General features: G+C 40.5%; 1 protein-coding gene across 1 annotated transcript in view; it reads right to left on the minus strand.

Annotated features, from left to right (window-relative positions):
• The window catches only part of tex264a (testis expressed 264, ER-phagy receptor a), a 67,933-nt gene that overhangs the window by 8,689 nt on the left and 35,296 nt on the right, over positions 1-23,948 (minus strand). Inside the window, exon 3 of the mRNA XM_035151868.2 lies at positions 1,350-1,521. Within this exon, the coding sequence (XP_035007759.1) occupies positions 1,350-1,521 (172 nt within the window). The remainder of the gene's footprint in view (positions 1-1,349; positions 1,522-23,948) is intronic.

The raw sequence follows: 23,948 nt of genomic DNA on the forward strand, positions 1-23,948 counted from the left end.
AGCTGCTTTACCCTGCTTCCAGTGTTAATGATAAGCTCAGCTAATTAGCTCTGTCTCTCTGCTGTGGCTCCATAGACACAGGAATGTGTGTTGTACCAATCTCATCTCAACATCAAACAACTGATAACACAAGGTTTAAGGGACATTTTTTCTTGAAATTCAACCTATGGATATTTTTAGAAGGTATAGAGTCAGAAATTATGTTATTATTTGATTTTCTGGGAGGGCAGTGATGGTTTTTCAAAGAGAACAATGAAATCAACAAAGGATTTGGAGACATTTGTTAGAACACATGGATATGTGTGTGAGAGAGAGCTAGAAAGAGAGAGAGAGAGAGAGAGAGAGAGAGAGAGAGAGAGAGAGAGAGAGAGAGAGAGAGAAATGACAAAAAGATTTTAACTTCTTGTGATTATAAATCATGTACGATCAGCTTAATTTTATCTGAATTACTCAATGTTTTCCAGCACTCAACTTCTTTGTTACTTACTTTCTCATTCGTTAGAAAGGCGAGCAATAATCTAAACTTTGTCTCGGTCGGCTGATGCTGACAATCTAATTTAAAGTTGCAAATAGCCTTGACTCTCAGTTCAGCAGAATGCCAGAGGCTCTACATCAGACAATCGTGCTGCGTCTCTCTGGAGAACGGCCTCTACCTGTCATAGGTGGCACCACTCTGCTTGGATGGTGACTGCAATCTAAACATGCCAAAAGCTGTTAACATGTACAGCTCAAGTCAGATCCTCCTCCTGATACGTCCTCCACATCCAAGCTGGGTTTACAAGAGATGCCATGTGATCTAAGCGCGAGGAAGACAGCATCTGATGTAAATCAACCCACCTGCACCCACTCTGTCCCATCAACCCAGAGCCATTTACTTTCGCTGGTGATTTGTACAATGACAAAGTCAATATTGCCAGGGGCCCCAACCTACAGGTGCAGCAAAGAGTAATTGCAGCAAGAGGGCATTGCGCTTGAAGACACATACTTGCAGTGACAGAACAATTACAGAGTCTCGTATATCGTATGTCCTCAGTGATCAGGGGCAGGAGGGGAGTCAGTGCGGCGGCTGACAAAATACAACCTGCCACATATTTCCTCTGACACAAGCTGAAGTTCCAGCAAAGCAGAAAACTGTCTCTATCACAATAAGATGACTAAACAAAATAACACAATAACCAACTGCCATATCGTAAATCTGTTTTTTTAAGCTTCAGTGTTCAGTGAAAAATTTATATTTCTTTTATCATCTTCGTTCTTCACCAGAGCTTTATGGCAGATTATGCTATTTTTGTCATCTTTATGGGCTCAACAGTAACAAAAGTGTTGTGTTGGATTGAACAAAACATTACCTGTTATGTCCGTTCCTCTGTCCTCGTCGGAGTCCTCTTCTTTCACATCTGTTTTGACCTCCTCCTTCATCTCGGGAACAAAGAAGTCTGTCTGGCGGGAGAGTGGAACCATGTAGTTGAGGACGTCTGACCCACAGATCTCAATAACTGGGAAGGCACACAGCTTCCTGTCCTGTGACAGAAAAGACAAAGGAAGAGACAAAGGAAAGTTAAATATACATGATCACATAGTGAATCATGCAACTGTTGTTCTGTGGGTGCTTCAGAGTATAGTTCACACAAAACCTTGAAGAGCGCTACATCTATCCAACCATTATGCCACTTTTTCTTTGCCGTGTTAATCTCAGCTGACATTGGGTGAAAGGAGGGGCTCACCTGGACACGGCCAACACACAGAGACAAACTACCGGTTTCTCACATACACACCTATGGACAATTTAGAGTCTACAGTTAACCTACTCAATCTGCATGTCCTATAGTACCTGGAGGAAACCCGTGCTTACAGGGAGAATATGCCATCTCCACACAGAAAGACCCCAGCCAAACTGGGATTCAAACCAATAACCTGCAATGATTTATTTTTCATTCAGTTATTGGAAGCCCACAGAAGTTTCTGGTTACAGCTTTAAAACATACAGACACCACAAAATGTTGCTCTTGCTTCAAACTGCAGCTAAAGCTTGAAATGAAAATAAGGATAACTTGGATACACAGCGATGCTCTTAGATGGGCAGACTGCTTCAGACGAGCAGAAAATATCAGAGATATGTAGCCTTAAAATGTCTCCACTTTGCTGACATAACACTATGTCTCCGACATATTAATATGATTACCCATGTGAGTCCATTAAAGCTGCATTGCCATGCACATCTATGTGTCTACATCGGCACTCTCCAGTGGTGTGTGTAAAAAGTGAAGAGTTTATAAATATTATACCATATTTTCTCTAAAGAGGACATTAGCCTTGCATAATTTTGCTTCATGCTTTCATATAGTTCTCAAGGGATTGCAGGGAAGTGAGCTCTCCAGTGGGGCCATCAGAGTACAGCTGCAGGAGGCCTGGGTGAGCTGCATGGGCCACTTTCATGAATGATTGGCTGCAAAGTGATAGATTAATGGGACACAATGCTGGATATTTGACCAAAATAGCTTTACTGTATAGTTTTAAATAAAAACAGTGCCAAAGCCTATTAAAATCAAACAACTCCCGATCATTTTGTTTATTCACTAATAGAGTTGTATGAAATGTACTTTTTTTGTTCTGCTTTCCTTTGTTGGACATGATAACAGATAGATCACACACTTTATACAACACAATATAATTTAATTGTAATTTTAATGCTCACACTGGCCTGCTCCTCGCTGTGTGAACAGTCTCAGATTTCATATATCTCCAGTCCCTTAATTGTTGCCATGATGGCTGCACGACAAAAAGGCTATTTGCAGGAGCAATAAACATGTTGGATGGTCCGACGGCAGTCACCAGACTCATTTTCCTGTGGGTCAGTGTGATCTGGGCTGACTGATTAGTTTTAATCTAATCCTCTTCAAAATAAGATGGTAGGAGGTTGGCATGAATCACCTGGCTGCTACACACAGGGGTTCCAGCCCCGGGGCTACCTATGCAAATGAGTACCCATCTCTTTGAACCTGCTCCAATAATGAGCAAGGAAATCGAGACAAAGGTAGTTCACTATACCATAGTGAATTACACACACACACACGCACTCACACACACACACACACACATGTGCACACACATCCCTGAGGGATACTGTCACCGATAAGAGAAAGAAAAGAGCATGTGAGAAATATGCGTATGCTCACACAGTGCATGTGTGCATTTATGAAAGTTACATTTGCCTTGTTAAAACACACCATCAGCCACAGAGGTGGAGCTCACTGTGAAATCTCCCCATATTATCGCTGGTGGAAATGAAAACATGAATGTTGCGCAGCACTCCAGGACAGCATGAGACCTCGCTCTATTATATATGTAGATTTTTGCTTTCGGGCACAGGAAATGACACTGGGCATTTTTCTACCGACTCAAACTGTGTTGTTGTAGCCTGAGGTAATTGGAGCTACTTTGACATCGCTGCAGCGTGAGAAGCCGAGCAGGCCATCCCAGGGACAACATTGTGTGTGACTGTTTTATGCATCAGTCTGGTGCATGCTGTCAGAGATTCGGTTCACAGCATTCCCCTGTGATAAAAATTAATTTAGTCTAGACTTGATACACATTAAATAAACTTGCAAAAAATGTACAGGCTTGAGGTAAGTAGCAATATTTAAGCCACATTGTTGATTACATGCTTTTTAAACAGTTGTGTGGTTTTTTTTGTTCGTACTTGTGACTTATTGTTTATGGTATATTGACTGATGCATTAGGCAATTTTCCTATGAATACTGGGAGTTTATATGACTTTCAATAAACCTGTTTGATGTTTAATACCTTCCCCACTTGACGCCTGTGTTAGGGACATATCTGTGCCACAGACTCATATAAAACGTCTCCACTTCCTCCCACTATCCAGAAATTAAGCCAAAATATCCCGAGTACGAATGCTGCCATCTTGCGCATTTAAAAAGTATTGAGGTCCTTTATTCAAATTTAAGTACCAATACAGCAAAGTAAAAATACTTTCACACATGAAAAAGACCACCTTTGAGAAAACTCTTTTTCTTTTAACGTGTACTTTGACTTTTTAGTTCGGTCCATCCACTAACTTGGAGGAGGTGGGGTTTATGACCTATGCTGCAGCCAGCCACCAGGTAGAGATCTAGACACTGTAATAACAGTGAGAATAGATGAAACTAATAATTAGAAAAAATCATAAACTGTGTAAAGATGGATGACATGACAGCTCCATCAAAGTGAAGCCAGACATATTTTAGCATAATCCCATAATATGGGATCTCCACTGTCCTGTGATTCATGGCAGGAGCTGTAAACGTATTCCACAGTGTCAAGTGGAGTTAAAAACAATTTCCCACCTTCTAACCAGACTCTAAACTGAAACATTTATTAAATTGCTTCTCCCCACAGGTACTTTCCTAATTCTTAATCTGCCATTATATTCTTCATTTCAGTTCCACTTTCTTCTAAAATCAGACAGTTGGTCTTTGATGTATTTCAAAGAACTCTGTGAGTCCACTTGTGAATATCAGGTTATTCCTTATCACTCACTCTATTGTTAACAGGAATTGCTTCAAAGGAGATGCTGCATCCTTTTCCCCCCCGAGGACTTTAATATAAGAAAAAGTATAGATTTCATGCGCAGGCACATGGCATAGAATTATTAATTGGAAAAAACTGTGTTGCAAAAAAACAAATCAATTTATTATAATTCACCTCTGAGGAAAGGTGTACTTAAGGTGGCACTCTAAACACCAGAGGTGGCTATTTCCTTCATCTGGGGCCGCCAGTTATTTATGTGTTGAATAATTTCTTTACATTGACTGTTTCACTGACCAGTTTCCATATTTCCTCCCACCAGGGAAATGAATAACGAAATAGCAGAAAGATGAACTCTCCTGTCGTAATCAATACTCAATCCTGTCTTGAGTGTATTAATTATTTGACGAGCAAGATGTTCTATTTGCTCCCAGTGCCATTTACTGGTCTGTACCTCCTCATCTGCTCTCTGATTGGGTGCCATCAATTTCCCTACAGCTTATCACAGGGTCAACATGCATCAACTTAACCTGCGTCTGTGTCTGGGAGCTGCTGGGAATGAACCGTGCTCTCCTGCAGGGGTTTCAAGTTTCAAGTTTAATTTGTCATATGCATTCGTCACAGGGTCAAGAGTACAATGAAAGGTGTAGGACAATAATAAACCAGTCCGCTCAGCAGCGCAATAGTTAAATAAAAGCAAGGTAAAAAGAGCTTACTATAAAAAAAGTCAAATACAATACAATTTACATTCAAAGGTGTAGTGTGACATTAAGTTGCAAATGAAGTAACGACACATAGGTAGATGAGACTGAAAGGTCTAAAAACAGGTCATGTGTTTCCTTCCTGCTGCGTCAGAGCAGACTCAAAACTTATAATCATCACAGCCGCACTTATTCTCTCTAAAGACCGATTCATCTTCCCGACCAAGGAACCAGCAGTTGGTCCCAACACCACTAAACTGACATATTCCACAGACCCTCACCTCTTCCTAACCTTCACACCAGTTCTACAAAATAGGTCACCTTTAGTCCAAGCCTTTCTTTCTACGTTATGCAACCTCACTCTTAATAATTAAGGACCTTGCAGCACTGAACTTTTGTCTGTTAAAAATGGTACATTCAGATTGTTGGAGAATAAGTGGTTGATGAAAAACATTTTAAATACTTTTGCAAATCTCATTGTGATTATTTTGAAGAGGATATTCCCAAACCTGAGGTCCTGCACTGCAGAGAACTGAAGACTCAATACTGCAATAGGTTACATGTTCTCAAGGAAGGAAAGCATATAACTAGAAAAATCCAACAGCATAGAGCTTGGTTAGGATGACAAGCCTAAACCATGACATTGAGCACTAGCTGAGACATCCCCTCAGCTTTCTTTGGGTTATATGACAATGAAAACTGTGAGACAACAGAAATTTGTACAAATCAGTCAGTTAGTGGCCTTGCTCTACCCTACAATGAGTTATCTTTACTTCTTAACCTTCATCTACCTTTGTCTGTTTGTGAGTTAGCAGGATTACGCAAAAATCATTGAACCAATTTCCATGAAAGAAGAGGGGCATGATCCGAAGGAAGAGCCCATTACATTTTTGGAGTGGATCCGGTAGATCCAGGAATTGTTTTTCACTTTCTTGTATCCGAGTCCCAACCTGAACAGATCTTTTTGTCTGTATTTAGTCATAGTCATAACGTCACCTACTTGTAACAGGAAGTCAGCCTTGTATGATAACGTTCATTCGATTTACATGTCATTTTCACGTTGTGGTCTACACTGGTTACGACATGCACATTGCGAGGGCCCGCACATCAGGTCATTTGTGAGAATGTGGCCTTCCTCAAAGAACAAATCTGCTTTACCGGAACATCTGATTTAACAAGTCAACGAAATAACTTAAATATTTTCAGGCACTTCATTTGCTAATTAGCCATAAATTCGAATTCAAGGTTTCAGATTTTGAACCCCACTGTATACCCCTACAGCCTTTTCCTCAGATTAAAAAACTTAATTGACATAAATTTATTTTTACAGAGCTGCACAAAGAAAACGGTGTGAATGTAGCCAGCTGTGACTCTGTCATTTAATGGCTCAGATGACACAGGTTAAACCATCAGTTTCTACTTCGGTGCCCTTGACCTAGACAATGCATCTCTTCTGTCCCCAAGGAGCTACTCTGCAAATGACCTTTTACCTCCTTTAGATAGGAAGATAGACACAAGCGGTAATTACCTACTAATCAATAAAAGCATCACATCTCTCCAATATTATTGCTCTCAGAGCTACCTCTTGGGAAAAGTATAACTGCAACTGTAACAATCAAGGTTCATAATCTTCATATGTCTTTTCAGGAGATGTTCGAAACCAAAGATGCCTTTGACGGATCCAACAAAGTGAAACCAGACTTATATACTTTACTGAGAAAAGACAAGCAATTCAAAGCCAAAAGCCAAAAACAAAACCGGCAGACAATGTTCTGCTCTCTTATCGTGACCAATACCTTATAGGATTTTACTATCAATATAGCAATTACGTAAGTGCCAAGTTCATTAGGTGTTGATGTAAATAGAAGATGGTGTACATCAGGATTGATTAGCACAATCAGGACAAATATAGCGTGCAGTGTGAATGTGTGTGTGTGTGTCTGTGAGTGTGCAGGGATAGATGAGGGATGCAAAATCAGACAGATATAGGGGAGGAATCTCATGGGGCTTTATAGTGTCTTTTACCACTCTAGCAGCTGCTCTGTGAGCATCCTTCATCCAATAGAAATACCAATAAGAGGAAAGTAAATATAGATAACAACACCACTGGAGCTTGATTTACTCGCTTAACTAACTCGAAAGTATAAACATAGGCACAGAGCAACTGGGTCATAACTACAGCAGAAGAGAGCGATGCTGACACTGTACATATTCTTACAGCCTTTCAAAAAACGCGAGGTCTGAAATGTCTTGAAAGATAGGACATCGTTCTTTTCATGTTTCATCTCTCGGTTCATTGTTGGTGCGTTGAGACAGGCGACGTTGGAGAATCTCATTCACAAGAGGAAAACAGTTTCAAAGTCGAGAAGTAAAACCACAGCAAATATCAAAGGATCTGATTGGAGATCGACTCAGACTCAGAGGGGACATTTTAACTCTTTTTTTGCATTGTGTAAACTAAGGGTTGGGTGTGCTACTGGTAATGTACTCTGTATCCTTCATCCTTTTTTACCATTTTCATTCCTTAGGTTTTCTATATTAACCGTACGCATACGATTTTAGAGGTTCTCCTCATATTTGAAAAAAAAGAGACTAAACTGTTTGTTCACCAACCATACATGCAGCAAACAATTGCACAATATAAATATTTAAATAAATATCTAACAAATGTCTTTAATGGCAACAAGCTCAAGATTGATTGCATTTCAAATAAATCAGCATTTCCTAGAACTGCAAAAACTGTGAGTAGGGAAAGGCTGATGATCAGTTCTTTCAACTAGAAACTCACCGTACTCCCTCTGTATTCATTACCCTTTCCACCAGCACATAAATCTCAGCTGGAAGCAGCAGGTCCTGTGGAGTTCTCCAGGAGACGTTGGAGGGTATTCTAGTAAATTCAGAATATTGCTCACTTAAGTAAGTAGGCAGACTGAGGAAAACTGTAATGCTCCTCCTTCCTTCTACATCTTTGTTGTCATTTTAAGCAAAGTCAGCAGAGCAGAGCCATCTATGTCGAGATCAAGGGTCACAGATTCATCGGTAACCTGAGCAACATCTCTACCAAAAAAGGAAATTCCTGTAACTCCTCACAGTGCAAAGGAAAATTGCAATGCTACCAAGAAAACTGAACCACAGACAAATACAATGTGGAAAGCATCAGTCACTGACAGGAAATATTCATTTATTGACCCAAATGGGATGATTTTCATTTGAATTAGACACAGTGTTTACACTTCATGTGAATATAATAGGATTAATGCAATTTCCATAGATGTATTTGGTAAATACTTTGTGATAGCACCTTATTTAAAAAAACGGATATGGTCACATGTGTGTCCTAACTTGGATTAGTTACATCATACGTATTGGGCTCGGGTGTAACTCAGATTGCATAGCCTCTCTTCAGGTCAGACTTCAATGCTTCAGTAGTTGTCTTTAGAAAAGTTTCAAAGCATTTTCCATACAAGTCAGAATCACCCTACAGGTCAGAATACAAGTGCACTTACAATTTTGGGGGAGCTGGTTTCTTGCAAGCATATGAAAATAGTTTTGCTAAAGAACGCATGGAGTAGAAGATGAAAAGGCAGCTTGAGGGAGTGCGCACACACCTACAAATTGAATTACAACGCTTTACAAAGGAACGATCACAGGCTGATAGTACCTAAAAGACATTCAAAGGGAGGATTTCTCCTCTTAACATTCCATCATTTAAAGAAACTACTGATCCTCAGTCAGAAAAAAGCTGTTGTCCTGCCAGCAGAAAGCATCAGTGACAGCACATCTCCCCTCCCCCTCAGGGAAGAGACATGAGATATGGCTGAGGAGCAGTGGTGAATAATGAAAGGCAGACACAACAATCATTCAGTCGCATATTTGCAGTGACAGCCTACAGCAAGCATGGACCCTACAGCAAGATGAGGAAAGACCCAGGCCCGCCGCAGTCGATGTAAGCCACTTCATCACAATGGGTTATGTACAGATCCATATACACAAGAAAATACGGACACACACATCTATTTATAGGTGGATGATGTCTCACCCTAGTCCCAAGGCAGACAAAAAGGAAAATTAATACAAAAGCTGGCCGACTCATGGTGAAAATTGGTGACAGTCCCCTGAGTTCTCTCTACCTCCCCTGGTCTATTTACTCCCATTGCACTATTACAGCCACACAGTCCATCCTTCTCACACCCACCATAACAGCTTCTTCCCCTTCCTATCTTTGGAGACAGACAAAAATTCAACTTCACACCTCAGCAGAGGTGTCCAATTCAGACTGTCCCTTACTGCCACACACTTCCCCAGAAGGCAGTGTTTTTCAATATGGCTATTTTCTGCATCGGTCTCAGCAAGCCCGGGCCTCCTCACCCCATTCTTGCTTGCATGCCCTGGTGGAAGTGTGCGAAGACGACTGTGGGAGGAGGCAGAGGATATCTGAGGACTGGAAATGGAGCCAGATAAGCGGAAGGCAGGACAATGGGTTGGTTGCAAACTCTCCATGCACCCGTGCAATCAATAAGCAGAAACACTTGATGAGCTACATGTATAGTGACTCTGTCAGCAGCTGTTGTGGTCTCCAGAGGTCCTCCACAATTGATCTGGTTAGCTGGCAAGAGGTGAGAGGCAATAATAGCAGCTAGTCTCCCAACTGTGGATTATAAACTCCCTCCACTTCCTTTCCCATCTTCATCACCTGCTACTGAACTTGCAAGAAGATAAAAAACAATAGATCAGGCTAATTGATACTGAAACCTTGATACTACGTTCCACAATGTATGGGGCTGAGCAAGTAAGACCGACAACATTAATGTGTATTCAAATACAATTTAATGCTTGCACAAGAAATCAGGTTAAGGTTGGAAATGAAAAACTAGTAATCAGATTTGTACCCTACTCCTGACCACATTTCAGCCACGCTATGACTCTGAGGCTCAACTTACAGCAATGAGGGTCTAACCTCTGTCGGTTCACCACTTTGGTTCACATTGAACCATCAATTGCCATGAAATGTTATACAGACGTTTGTGTTTCTCTGAGAATGAAGCCTACTGACTTGGTGAGCAACTGACTCCTTTAGCATCACCATGAGTTTGATATTTTAGTTTTTTAGGATGATGGATAGCCTTGAAATTTGAATCCCTTTCCCTTTCTTATCTTTTGCTATTATCCGGTCAAATTTCGAATTTGCCGAATACTTTAATTATCAAACATCTGCAAAAATCTGGCCTTTTTAGAGATTATAGTCAAATCTAAGATTCTGTTATCCTGGGTAAAATAAAGCACAACTGAGAGTAACGAGCTTTCACCACATTGTTAAGACTTCCCTTGACCTGAAAACTTCTTTCTCTAATATGGTAAATGGTCTGTCTATAAAAAGCGGTTTTCTAGACTAGCACCACTTTTTCTATGAGGGGCCATTCGGTATTCAACCTTCTGGTTGGAGGACGACCGCTCTACCCCTCAGCCACAGCCACCCTTTCAATACACACTTTAGAAAGCAATTTGTATCCTAGTTCAGCTATCCTTCACTGGATTTAAAAAACTTAAATTCTCATTTGCACGATGCTTATGAAATCATGTTACTGTAGAGTAACAACAATTACCAGTTTATGTGAGTGCATGTAAACATAAGTAGAGCTCAACCAAACTTATATTTAGCCTTTAAACTGCAGAAACTTTAATGTTCCTAAAGTAAACACTCACTAACAAATTAAACAGTAACTCACAGTAGCTGTGAGATAATCCTCTGTAAACTGATTCAACAGAAAGCACACAAGGACATTAACGAGAGCATTGGATTGGTTTGCAGTCAATTAGTCCTGGCTATTAAAGCTTCAAAATTCAGTGAACCATTGCATGTCAAGCAGGATATGGAAATGCATGAATATAAATGGTGATTAATTTTAAACGGGCAGACAGATTCCCACATCTAATTGAGATTTTAATCTGAGAGTCTAATGTTAGGGATATTCACATCTCTATTCTAATGAGATACAATTATGAGCAGGGGATGTGGACAGTGGCAGTGTGATGGAGAGAGACATGGACTATCTATTACTTTCTCCTGCAGGCCTCTCGTGTTCCGAGCACCTTCAATATGCCAAATAATAAGTCTCTGCACACCGCTGCACTTTCTTTGCACTAGTAAACCTGGAGGCATTAATCAGGGCTGAAATTATGGGCAAATCATTTCTGACAAAAGATGTTCCCATTCCATTTTCCCTGACCGCCACCTATTACCATACCTGGACTTTGCGTATAAACTGATACCAAGTGCTGATCTCAAACCAGTGCATTAAAAAAAACTAAAAAAAAACTCATATAATGTATTTTAACAGCTGTATGCTACTAATCCTGTATAGAAGTAGTTATTGCTATTACTGTTGTAAGGCCTATAGCTAGTAGTATAATTGGCAGCACTAGTGCCACCCCTTAATACTGAAGTCTTCCATACGGTACACTTCACTGTTTTACTTTCCAGTGTGAAATATTGCCAAATTACTGATTTAGCTAGCTCTGGCTAACGCTACACTACCAGAAATCACTTCTTTTTCACAGCTCTAAAAACAACTAACCACTTGCAATACAACACAATTGCTGTTTTAGAAGAAGTTATTTCCAGGGAAAGAAAATTGCAGATTTATCTAGGTGACACTAAAATAATCTAAAGACGTGGTATCTGATCGGTTAATAGATTTGTGTACTCGCCAATGCCTAACCTAATATATTTTGAAGTATCAGAGGTATTTCCAATGCTGTGTCCATATCAGAACATCTCTGTTTCTGACCTGTCAACTGAATAGGCCTTAATTCTATGGGAGTGGCATTTTGGTAGGTTTCAGTGGTGTAATGCAGCTCTGACCAAAACAAAAACAACCAGGGCATAATTGATATGCACAATCATTCAATTGTTATATCAGCCTCTTCCACAATTAAAGGCAATGGAAGGCAGTGACAGAACAAATATTGTGTCCAACAATAGAAAAAAGTGTAGAAGTTCTATGAGTTCTATGTTTTATGAGAATTTGCAAGAATTGGCTTGAGGAAAAAAAGGACAAAAAGGACATGTTAAAACAAATAACTGTTCCTTAAAGAAAAAAAACTCCACAGAACAGAAAAGAAGTAATGAGTGGTGAAAATCATTCATCCCACACATTTACATTCATTATCAATGAGCAGAAACAGACTTGTGTAAATCAGGCTTCGCTTCATCTATTATCCTCACCAAGTCCCTGTCAGTGTGACCTCCGCAGAGCTCGAGAAATCAGCCAACCTCTATAAATAAACCAAGGGTACCTTTCCTTGGGATTCACACAGGAAGAGGGCACACACCAGCTTGTGACACACATGTGGCCATGGTGCGCACAACAAATTAAATGCAACTGACAGGAATACACTAGAAAGGCCCTAAAAACTCCTTAAACCCAAATTTTTAAAGAAATTAAATCGATACCTGCTTGTTTCAATATGTAATTGATGCCAGGTTTCTTTCAGTTGCACCATTACATAGAATAGCCTGAAATGTTTTGTATCTTTGGTAACCCCGGCTCCTTGACCATAAACAATTGTGGGTTTGATTTTGTTTTCCTGATCCCTGCTCTTCATACCCTCGCTTGGGCAAGTGGATGATCGACAAGGCCTAAGAACAGAAAACTAAGACCTCAAAATCCTCTTCATGTCTGAGAACTCAACATGGCATCTCAACTCAACTAAACAGTCTATAGAGCTGAATTAAGAACTGAAAAAGAGAACCGAAGCTAATACATTTCACAAGTGCTGCCAAGTTATGTTGATCATCAAACGGATCCACACAGCCTTGAAAATGTACAAAGAGAGTCGAGACAGAGGAGCCTGACGATAAGTCTGATTCACAGCTAGTGCTTGAAAAGCAGTTTTCTGTCCCATAGCCAAAAAATGACAAAAAAAATAATCTCCCATGTGATGGGTAGGGAGATCAGAGTTGGGGAGCTGGACAGAATATTTAAATCACTCGCCATCATATCTACCAAATAAGAAGCTCATGTTAAAGCAACACTTTGCAACTTTTTTGCCTTAAAATATCAACTTTAATAGGGAGAATGTTGCTGCTTTCATTCCCATTCCTCACCCTGAAAGCCTGTTCTCGCACTATAACTCCAGTGAGTAGGTACCATCTCCTGTGAGAATTGTGTAACTGACTGACAGTCGCAGCTTAAATTGCCAGAATCGGGCCCAGTAAGTTCAAGGATAATGTCAAACTGTAGATCAACTAAAAATATTTTTAAGTCATTAAACAGTGTTTATCTCGGATATTCGGTGAGGAAACCTTAAAAATATCAAGAATCCTAAACAGTTTGGTGTCTTCGTTAAAGCAGCAGCTCTTCTAGAAAACGAGGATATTGAGGTATATAAACTATTCAGTTGAGGTTCATTTCAGTAAGTGGGACTATGCAGTCAGAGATTGAGAGAGTTTGTATTTTCTCTACATGAAAACCACTAAATCCCTCAGACAAAGAGCCCCAGAGAATGAATCACCATGTGTTGCTGCAGAGGGCGCTGTTGCTCAGTAAAAGTTACATAATGTTGCTTTAATGCTGGACTCACACGTGTGTGTTGTGATAACGCTTGACAGTGGGTGTGCCCAATGCTTGGTGCTGTTGTGATCATTCACAACAAACACATTTTAATGCTCGGGACAAACAACATAGTCAACGTTGGTGCTAACATGCAATGCTAGCTATAATTACAATGCCATTATAGCCACAATATCCACAACAAGATCAACACACAACAGGTTAACCAGCTGCCTCTGCCAACTCTTTCTCATTAACGTTATTTGATTAACCTAAGCTTGAATATTTGTTAAAAGACTGGTGCCTACACTACGGCACGCAGCGCTAACAATGCAACGCAAAGACAATGCAGTTCGGCAATGCATGAGGTCACCCCATTCAAAGTGAATGAGCAGCGTTTCCTTTGAAGCCTCCACTGCATGCGTGTGAGTCCTGTTTAAGTCTTTACTGATTCACTGACTGCTCGCAGACCAAGTCTGCCTGTATCTGAGTTACGTAATAGAAGTGTCTTCAAATTGTACCATAAAACAGATGGTGACAAATATATTGTCACCAAAATGACAAATTGTGAGTAATGCATGTCTGCGGGTTATGAATCAACAAATATGACTCAGAAAGATGACAAACTTTGGGTTGAAACACAAAGCTGAAGTCTGAAAGCCATGCCACAAAATTATGATGATAATTTCAAGCTGCTCACACCTCAATCTCAATTCTGACTATGAGCCAATGTGACACCCATCATAATACATACTCTTCAAAGCAATAGACCTAGTGGCTAATAGCAGTTTAATTGTGTTTGAGTCTTTTAATTAACCCCCTTAAACTGCACATACAGCAAACAGAGCGCTGATGGAGAAAGCAGAATAAATTCCACTTCCACAGCCAAAAATCAATGCCAGCTGAACACAGACATGAGAACAGGAAACTGGAATTGTTCGTCCGACTAATGGCATGGTTTTAAGAGGTACCAAAGACAACAATTTGTTTTAGCTTCACGCCTCCATCCCCAAAGACCAGTGGGGACAAAACCACAGGGATGGATGATCCGGTGTCAGCTACAAAACAGAAGCTGTTGGGTCCGGGCTAAAGTCACTACAGTCCTGCTGCTGTCCACGCAGCAAGAGCCATGTTTAAAACCACAGGCCACCCTCCATTAAAGCTCTGTCAGCATGGCACAACGGCAGCCTAATGGTTACAATTAACAATCCCTTCTGCTGACAGAGCTCCTATCTGAATGTCCCCACTGTGCTCCTCTCAGCCTGATCACGCTCTAATGACTGTGTTTTATGGTTACAGCGAAAAACGAAGCCCGGACTCAAAGACAAAGCAGGACTGAAGAATACAGGATGCACACAAAAGGACAAAGGGGGAAAGAGAAAGAGAAAGAGGAAGTGGGACGCAAGTTAAAGTGAGTGGATAAACAGTGGATATGATATGTTGTGCACGTTTACGTTATTTGAAAACTCTGAGAGGAAACACTTCAGCCAATTCAGTTTTATGGGTTTGATAAACTCAAGCAATATCTTAAACCAAGACTGCAGGATGAAGGTACTTTTAACAACAACTTGAACAAAAGCCATGTTTTATTATGTTTGCCTTGCTTTGAGGAAGTAAATCCCAGAGAACAGGGACACCCATGAGAGCTGAGAATAAGGGCAGTAAACACCAGCTTTATTTTGTTTGTTTCATTCCTTCTTCTTCAGGCAGGTTTTTAGAGGTTATTTTTAAAATCTTCTGAAAATACAACACTGTTCTTTTGTAATATTTTTTCATTTTAATATGTTGCCATCGAGAATGATGAAGAAAAATGTCTGGCTTTTGATCCTACAGCCTTAGTGATTAAGTTATTCTGAATAACACTTCTATGGATATTGGCAATCAGAAGCAGACAGACCATCTGGAGGAGTGGGAGTTTTCCTGGTGGGCCGGTCGGCCAGTGGGCTGGTGATGAGTCTAGCAACACCGATATAAATGAGGGGAAAGAAAATGTATCCTTTTGTTTGACTCTACTTTGGTTTGACCGGCTGGCTCCATACAGATGTGAGTCTGGCAGCGATTAAACTCACATCTCTGGAGTGCACCCTTTTTCTTCTGCCAACTTCAGTGGATGCATTTTGCATCTAGAAACATCCAGCTGACAAAGAAAGACTGGTGTGATCAGCGTGCAGATGGGCTCGGACTGCTTAGTACTATACTAATGTTGATAATGTCAGATTTTGTCATTTACACACTATTACCAAAAATGTAACAATAAAAGCTTGTTCTCTTTTCAAATTAAAAGGGATTTTGATCTGTTTATGCATATAAACTGAAAGCAGCAACTTATGGGGATTTCATGCCGGCCTTCTTTGGTACGGACCTTTGGCCTTTTCAGTTTAGTCTGAACCAAAATATCAGGTGTGACAGGTCCGGAGCAATGGACCAAAATTTACACTGACCAATCAAACCATGGTTCAGATCATTTGAAAACATTCGCAGGAAGTTGAGACAACATTAAGTAGTAGAAGGGGAAAAAGTAGCAGAAGCAGCTTGCAGGATTGCTTTTAGTCTTCAACTCTATGATGTTTGAAAGACGAAGAAGTTCATATTGCTGGGAGTAATACCCCGATGATATCACACCACAAAATTGCAAAGGGAACCTGTTCATTAATTTTCTCTATTCAAATGGAAAGACTACTTTTTTTCTGCACACCTTGTTCAAAAGAGTTTGTGAATACAAAAGCTGAGTTGACAACACGCTGACGTCAGATGCACTGGACCTAACTACTCATTAATTAGCTTCACTTTATCTGCAGCTGTCAGGGAGTTTAGATAATTACATTATTTTAAATGACTGAATCATCATTTTTTTCATATATATTTGTATCATCATCATGTTTAATATATAAAAGAATAAAAAATATTTTTCATATGTACACTCAATAATCCATAATGAAAAGCAGACTGTATACAAACAAAGACATAGCGTGTTGATATTTAAACTTTGCAATGACAACTGAAATTTATCTCAGGTGCCTCACATTTCTCTTGATCATCTTTGAAATGGAACGTCATCTGGCACTGTCATCCCTGCACACAAAGCAATCTCCGTCCAGACTGGTCTCATTTGTGGTTCCCCAATGGTAGAGTGAGCTACCAAATGCTATCAGAGCAGAGCAGGGGCGTCCTTCTCTATCTTTTACAATGTCTTAAGACTTATCTCTACCGAGAGCACCTCCTGTAACATCCTGTAACATGTTACCTGTGTATAAATCATTATTATTAAAGCTATTCTTTTGTCATTACTGTACTTTATTTAAACTCATTTCTTGAAAGAGCATTTCACTCTGCTCCACGGGGTATATAAGTCAGAGCCTGTCCTTCCTTCTACAGCCCATTCAATTCATCCACACCTCACTGAGTCTAAATTAATATTCAAATAGCAAACAAAACCTCATCAGAAAAGGCCTGTGTTAGAGCAGAACCCCTCTGTTAGCCCGTATCACTGCTTTCCACCATTATTTCTGTCCGTCAGTCCAAAGTGTCTCTCAAATTACTGTCACCACTGTCCACCTCTGATACCTACTATTATGGGCTGTATTTGAAGGTAAAATTGAAACCTCTAATACTATCTGTCACTCTTAGGTCCTTAGTTTAGGTCCTTTAAATACCTTCCAGACACTAAAGCCAATTGACACTATGTTATTACAATGCAATGCACCGTTGCATTGGCTTTTGCCGGTTCACACGTTAAGAGCAACTGTGTGAAAACTTTGAAGTACATACTTCTTTCTTCTCCTCCGTGATCTCCAAAATAGCGTTGACAACTTCTTCAGGAACCGTCTCTGAGGAAAAGTACCAACATTCCTACCAGCGTCTTGTTAATGCAGCTTCTCTACAACATTGACCAAACAATAAAAGTACTGGAACTGCCAGGGGCACAAAAAATGTCTGTTGCCTCTTTAAAATAGGTTAAAATGTGACATAATATAATTGATGATGCTGCATCACATTTAATAACGAAAGTAGTTAGCATTTCCTGTCAAAAAGCCAGTTTGCCATGACTTACTACTACCCAGGAGACAGTGACACTGATTAGATGGATATTTGTCCATTAAGTGCAGTGCTGTTGCATTTGATATGGCTGACATTTTCAGTTTGGACCTTTATTTTGCAGGTCTTTCCGTGTTTCACATTCCCAACCTGTCAACAAATCACTAATTGGACTGTGGTCTCCCCCAAGAAAACTAGACAGGTCTATGTCAGCAGCAAAACTTGCTTTCAGTCAAGCCCAAACACCAGAACCACATGAGTCAGCTCAGGTAAAAACTACAGGTACTGTCAGACCCCATGAATTTCATATTCATTATTTAGCCTTCAAGATTTCAGATGCTGCTCAAAACAAGACTGAATTAATAAATGCGTTTCTACCTGGCAGAGTTATTGATCTGCAAAGTGCATGAAGGTCGGACTTGGGCAGTTCATAGGAAGCAAGGCCACAGAACATTAGTTAGTTTTACTCCGGCGCATCAGAATGACAGATGGGACTACAGATAAACCTGAGGATGCGAAGGACAACTTGGAGATTGTCGGGTATAGTTTTTACGATATTCTACCAGAGCTGACAAGAACATAGTTGATGGAAATGTCAACATTGAAGTGCTTCATACAATGAAACACGTGTCACAGACTTCAGCCTGACAGCCCTTCTTAAAAAAGACAGTGATGAGACAAAAACTGAAGCGCTCAGCACCTCAGCGCAAAAAGAAAACGCCACACAGTACTGATTGAATGGCAGTGGCTCGGAAGCACACATTGACAAAATGCAAAAGTGGACATGCACAACACAAGACAACCTAATTCTAAAGTAAGTATGTCTGCCTGCAGATGTCAAAACTTCGAATGTATATTACCAGTAGAAAGAAATACTTTTAAAATACTTTACAGCACTACAGTACATATTGTTCCTGGTGTAGTCGCAGGTCAGAAAACGGAGGGAGGTAAAAGGGGGAGAAAGTTAAAGAGCAGAGATTAATTGGAAACTTCTCAACTCTTTCAATTCAGAAACACTTCAGAGATAGTCAGTTTATCCAAGCTGCTGAGGTACAAAGATCTCTGCTCTTAAACTACAGCATTTTCCTCACAATCCTGAGCCCGGTCGGCTCACTGCGCCCGAGACAGGTGGGCACTCCGTCCTGACAATTCTCTGCCAACTCCCAGTTATGTGTTTTAGTCGGTTGTGTTTTACCTCTGCTCTGGGCAGCTGACTATACTGAGCTTGTTGCCAGGGCAACTGCCTCAGCCACAGATCCCTTCTCTCTGTTTTCCATGGAGACCGGATACTTTGATAATCTGAGGGATTGCAGAAGACGTGGGGGGAGTGTGGAGTGCCTGCCAAATGTCTTTTGAAGCACAGGAGTTCTCTCAAAAGAGCTAAATGAGAAAATAGGAAGAAATGCCACCAGTGATATACTGTGTGTTATGGAGATGTCTATTTTTTATTTGTAAGTTGTCTTATTTGTATTTTTCTTTCTGGGGAAAAAAAAAAATACAATTTGTGCTTTTATTGATTTTTCAGGAGCCTGCCACATTATGCATTCACGCTAACAGTCTTGTAGAGCGTGAGAGTGGAAATAATAGAATTTAAGCAAAATTAAAATTAAGACAATATACAACAAAGGAAGTACTTTTCAAGCTTTCTCGTTGCTACCTACAGTCATGGGCAGTGACAGCTTGTACGAGTATTATATCAAATTCATAAATAAAGCATCTTCAAAGAGGAATCACATTTTTTAAGAAAATGACCCAAAGTCTGACCATCTCTCAACACTGAATGTGTCCAACTTCTATACTAATAGTCCCTTTTGAATTTTGGACCATCAACATTAAAATAATTATGTGCACTTCTCAGATTGTCCCTTCTCCACATAGGGACCTGTTACTAACCTTAACTCTTCCCTGGTGGTCTTTATCGATTGAGATTTTCTCAGGTGGAGAAGAGGCACTTTCTAGATTTGTCCGATATTCAAAGACTTTAGCGCAGAGAAGATCCCTGGATGTTTGGTATTTTTGAAAAAAAAAAGTGAATTTGGAATAGATTTCGTCTATTTCATTTAGATTATCTACACACAAGAATATGAGTCTTGTTTTTCATCATCAATCTTTCAAAAAAGGTTTGCCCCTGAATCAGCTTCATCGTGTTAACAGGATTTGTGACAGAGATGAAAATTATGTTTAAGATGCCAGTGAGCTGATGAAACAGTTTAAGGATGATTCACAGGCCTGGTGGGCTGTCTCTGGAAAATGAGAAGATAAAAAAAAAAAAGAAAGTCCTATACAAAAAAGGAATTATGGGAAATTTATTGGCTTACTGGCAGACTCTCTTATGAAATGAAATCAAACCTCCTAGCTCCCAGCCCTTCCAAAAGTGGGTGTAACATTTCTATTACTAAACCATTTTAGCATAAAATAGACAAGAGATATTGGAGATATTGAGTTGCTGCCCCAAGTGCAGGAGTTGAAGATAGAGCGCTAGATGGACAGGAAGGTCCGCGCAGCATCGGCAGTAATGTGGATTTTGTGGTGTAGACGGGGCTGAGCCACAAGGCAAAGCCTTCGATTTACTGGTCGATCCACGTTCCAATCTTCACCTACAATCACAAGCTCTTGGTAGTGTCCAAAAGAACGAGATTGCGAATACAAGAGGCCAAAATTAGTTTTCCCCACTGGGTGGCTGGGCTCAGCCTTAGTGATATATAGAATCTCTACCTTGCACTGCACCAACTGAAGTAAACAGAAAACATACAGTCCAGTTGCTCATGAGCACAGAAACAGAGAATGGGAATTTATTCAAATGAATCAGGAAAAGAAGAAAATGTGAATTTGTCCCCTGCTCTCAGAGAAACAATTTATCTTCATTTCCAGGCGCATATAAAAAAGTTCCCCAGACATGAAAATGAACAATAAGCTGCCAACGAGTCTCAGGGGACACTGGAACCATATGAAAGTATTGCTCATAGCTGAGGCTGCTGCGCTGGTGACAGTGGGGAGATGAATGAAGGCTCAGTAGATTGTTCTGCACTCAACAGTGGCAGAGTGATGGCGTTATGTCACATTATTAATGTACAGCAAACAGGGAGCATCCTGGATTGCCGATCATCGCCTGATTAAAAGTGTCAGATGAAGTGACGGGAGATACAATGCAAATGCCTGCGCGCACAAACGTACACAGAGTAACAGAGAGAGGAACATGTCTGAAACAAATTTGACTTCCCACTCAATGTGTTATGGTTCCAAGAAAAACACTATTTATAGCACTTTCTCTCCAATTAGAGATGTGCAAATGCAAAGCAACCCACCCACACACAAATACACAGAGAATACAGTAAATTCACGTCCTTATATGTCTGCTAATATCAGTATCTAGATCAGAAAATTGGCAGACATATTAAATAATATAGTACATAGAATACAATGTTTGATTGCTGACCATGTTTAATTAACATGACAACATGATAGAAGTGGAGGAACAGGTGAATGAACTGCTACTCAAGTCTATTTTACTTCACATAGAGAGTAAGAGCAGACATTTACATTTTCAACTCTTGTTTTTCTGTAATTATTCCTCCTTTCACATTCAGTGATACCTTCCCAGTCTAAGAAAGTCAGTCTGCTTTTTGTGTAAAAGTGCACGGTGAAGTTCAGCTTGTTAAGCTAATATGAGGCTTTTTTATTCTGAGTTATCCAAAACAAGAGAGTGCGCTCCCGATTCTAACTTTGTGGAACAAAATAACGTCACACTTTAAAGTTTGGAACTGGAGCTGACTCAAATTGTTTGGAGCGTCAAATAAAGTTTGGCTGAACTTTAAACCTGAGCTGTCTTTAACATGCTGTCTGTATCTGGATATCTTCGCGACAAAACCATGTTGGCATGGAAATGCACACGCAACGTATTGTGATCAGAAGGTGTTTCGATTGGACAGACTATATCTAGAGGTGGTTTGGTTCTGTGAACTGATCTTATAGTGCAGTAACGCAGTGTCACAATCTGAAAGATTTGTTCCCAACTGGGAAAACTGGGAAAATTTATTTTCTGCGCGAGTTGCTGACTTCGTCACCTAAAACCCAATTGACATAATTTTAAAATCAGCTCAACATAGTAGTTTTAAATTTGAACTTGTCCCTTGTTTCACATGGGAAAGTGAGAAAGTGTAAACCTATCCTTTAGTCATAACTATTATTTACCAATTTAACCAGAGCAACATATTCCAGGACTGTTTGTTATCCACTTCATTCCAGATCTACTTTCTCTGGCTCATCTGCAGTACAGCTCACTGACGTCCTGTCTGCTCCGTCAGGCTTGATCTCAGTAGGTGATCTACATGCCATAAGCCACATCTATAAAAAGCCCTAAATATACACACCGGAGAGCGGAGAGGAGCAGTGGTCTAGTGGTCTAGTGGTCTGCATGGCAATAGTCGCGCTTCCCTCCTCTGCTCGCGTTGTACACTCTTCATTGCACTCGGGTGCATCCCATCACCTCCTGCCATCCTGCTCAGCAAACCGCTCAGTGCCATGAAGATGTTTATGGTATTTCACACCCGGCCCTGCTCTGCCTCATTCCTCTGAGCGACAGCTTCCCGAATGGCATTAATAAATTGAGTCGCCCTGTTAGCTGTCTTCCCTTCAGTTCACAGAGGAACAAGCACTCAGTCTGCATTCATGAAGGACCTCAGGTCAGGAGGGTAGGTTCGTCTTCAGCATTTTATCAGCTGTAAAATAGCAACTGCTTTGTGCAAGCACGTACACTACATTAATTTCTCATTAAATTACTGTAGTAATAGACCACATAGTCAGATTTGTAGGACACTGGTCTTTTTCTGTCAGTTGTTAACAATGGTAGGATGTGGGTTGTATTACAACTGCATGGTGCAAGTTGCGAACATGATCCTCCGTAGTTTTTCTTTTGGAGAAGCTGCAGTTTATTTTCATCTGCATCATCTGTGTTCCACTAAGCCTTAAATGCTGCATCTGGCCCCGAGGTACCGGAAGCCTGTTGAAGTTCACTCACTCTTTATCTCACAGCATCTTTTCCATCTTCCACCTGCCTAAAGGCCGACTGCGGACGTTAGTGTTCGTTAGTGTCCGCTAGCTCATCTTACTTTAAAAAGTGGTGGAACAAATGTGAAGACATCAATTTTAACCATTTGTCTCTCAGGGGGGTCTAGCATGGGTGTTTGGTTCAGCCTCACAATTGCCCTTTCAAATCCTCTCTGAGAAACATTAACCTTTCATACAGCTCCTAATGTTGCCCAGCCCCTGTGGACAAACACCAAAAATGAAAGTGGGCATGAGGACACATACAATGGTTGCGAGGGAGGATCTATCAGGAAAGTGAAGGGTAGTGGGTGTGGAGAGGAATGTGCCTTAGATTGCTGATCCATAACCTGTGGCATATTGAATGTTAAAATACCACATCTGCCCCTCAGATGAAAAGCCCTTCCCTCTCCCACTCTCTTCCCACGGCTAAATGATTTAACATCGGTGCCAGGGCCAAGTCCCTCTAAAAGGAACAGACAAGTGTGGATCTTCTTTCTGGCACAAATCTTTACATATTAATTGGATGCTATCCCTGAGCTAATGCCTGGTGTGCTGCTTCCTCGGTATATTTTGAGCCACCAATTGAGTCGCATTAGCTGTAAAACCAAAGGATTTTCAAGCTATAGTCAGAAAGGACAAAATAAAACAACTTAAATCTTATTCATTTTGTGCAACCAGCAAAACATGAGCTGATAGGGATTTTGAGACCCATAATATTAAACACTATGGGGATAGAAAAAATACCAGATAAAAAAACAGTACAGCATGTGTTTTTAATGAGCTAGTTTGTTATATTAATCTGAATACTAGTTACAGTAGCAGACAGGATGTGTCAGATTTAATGAGGTGCAGTGGTTAGCACTGTCCCCTCACAGCAAGAAGGTTCTGGGTTCAATGAGCAGTTCTTTGTGGAAACCCGGTCAAGCCTGTCCACTCTTAAAATGTGATGCTCGTCTATTTGAGGTGTTACAGTACAGGGGCTTTATTTCTTTTTAGATGCACCAAACAAGTACCGTAACACCTCAAACACACACAAGCATCAAATTGGAAGTAGCGATTGGCTTGACCGGGTTTTCACAAACGACGG

Source organism: Hippoglossus stenolepis, chromosome 3 (assembly GCF_022539355.2).
Source record: "Hippoglossus stenolepis isolate QCI-W04-F060 chromosome 3, HSTE1.2, whole genome shotgun sequence".
NCBI classification, from domain to species: domain Eukaryota; kingdom Metazoa; phylum Chordata; class Actinopteri; order Pleuronectiformes; family Pleuronectidae; genus Hippoglossus; species Hippoglossus stenolepis.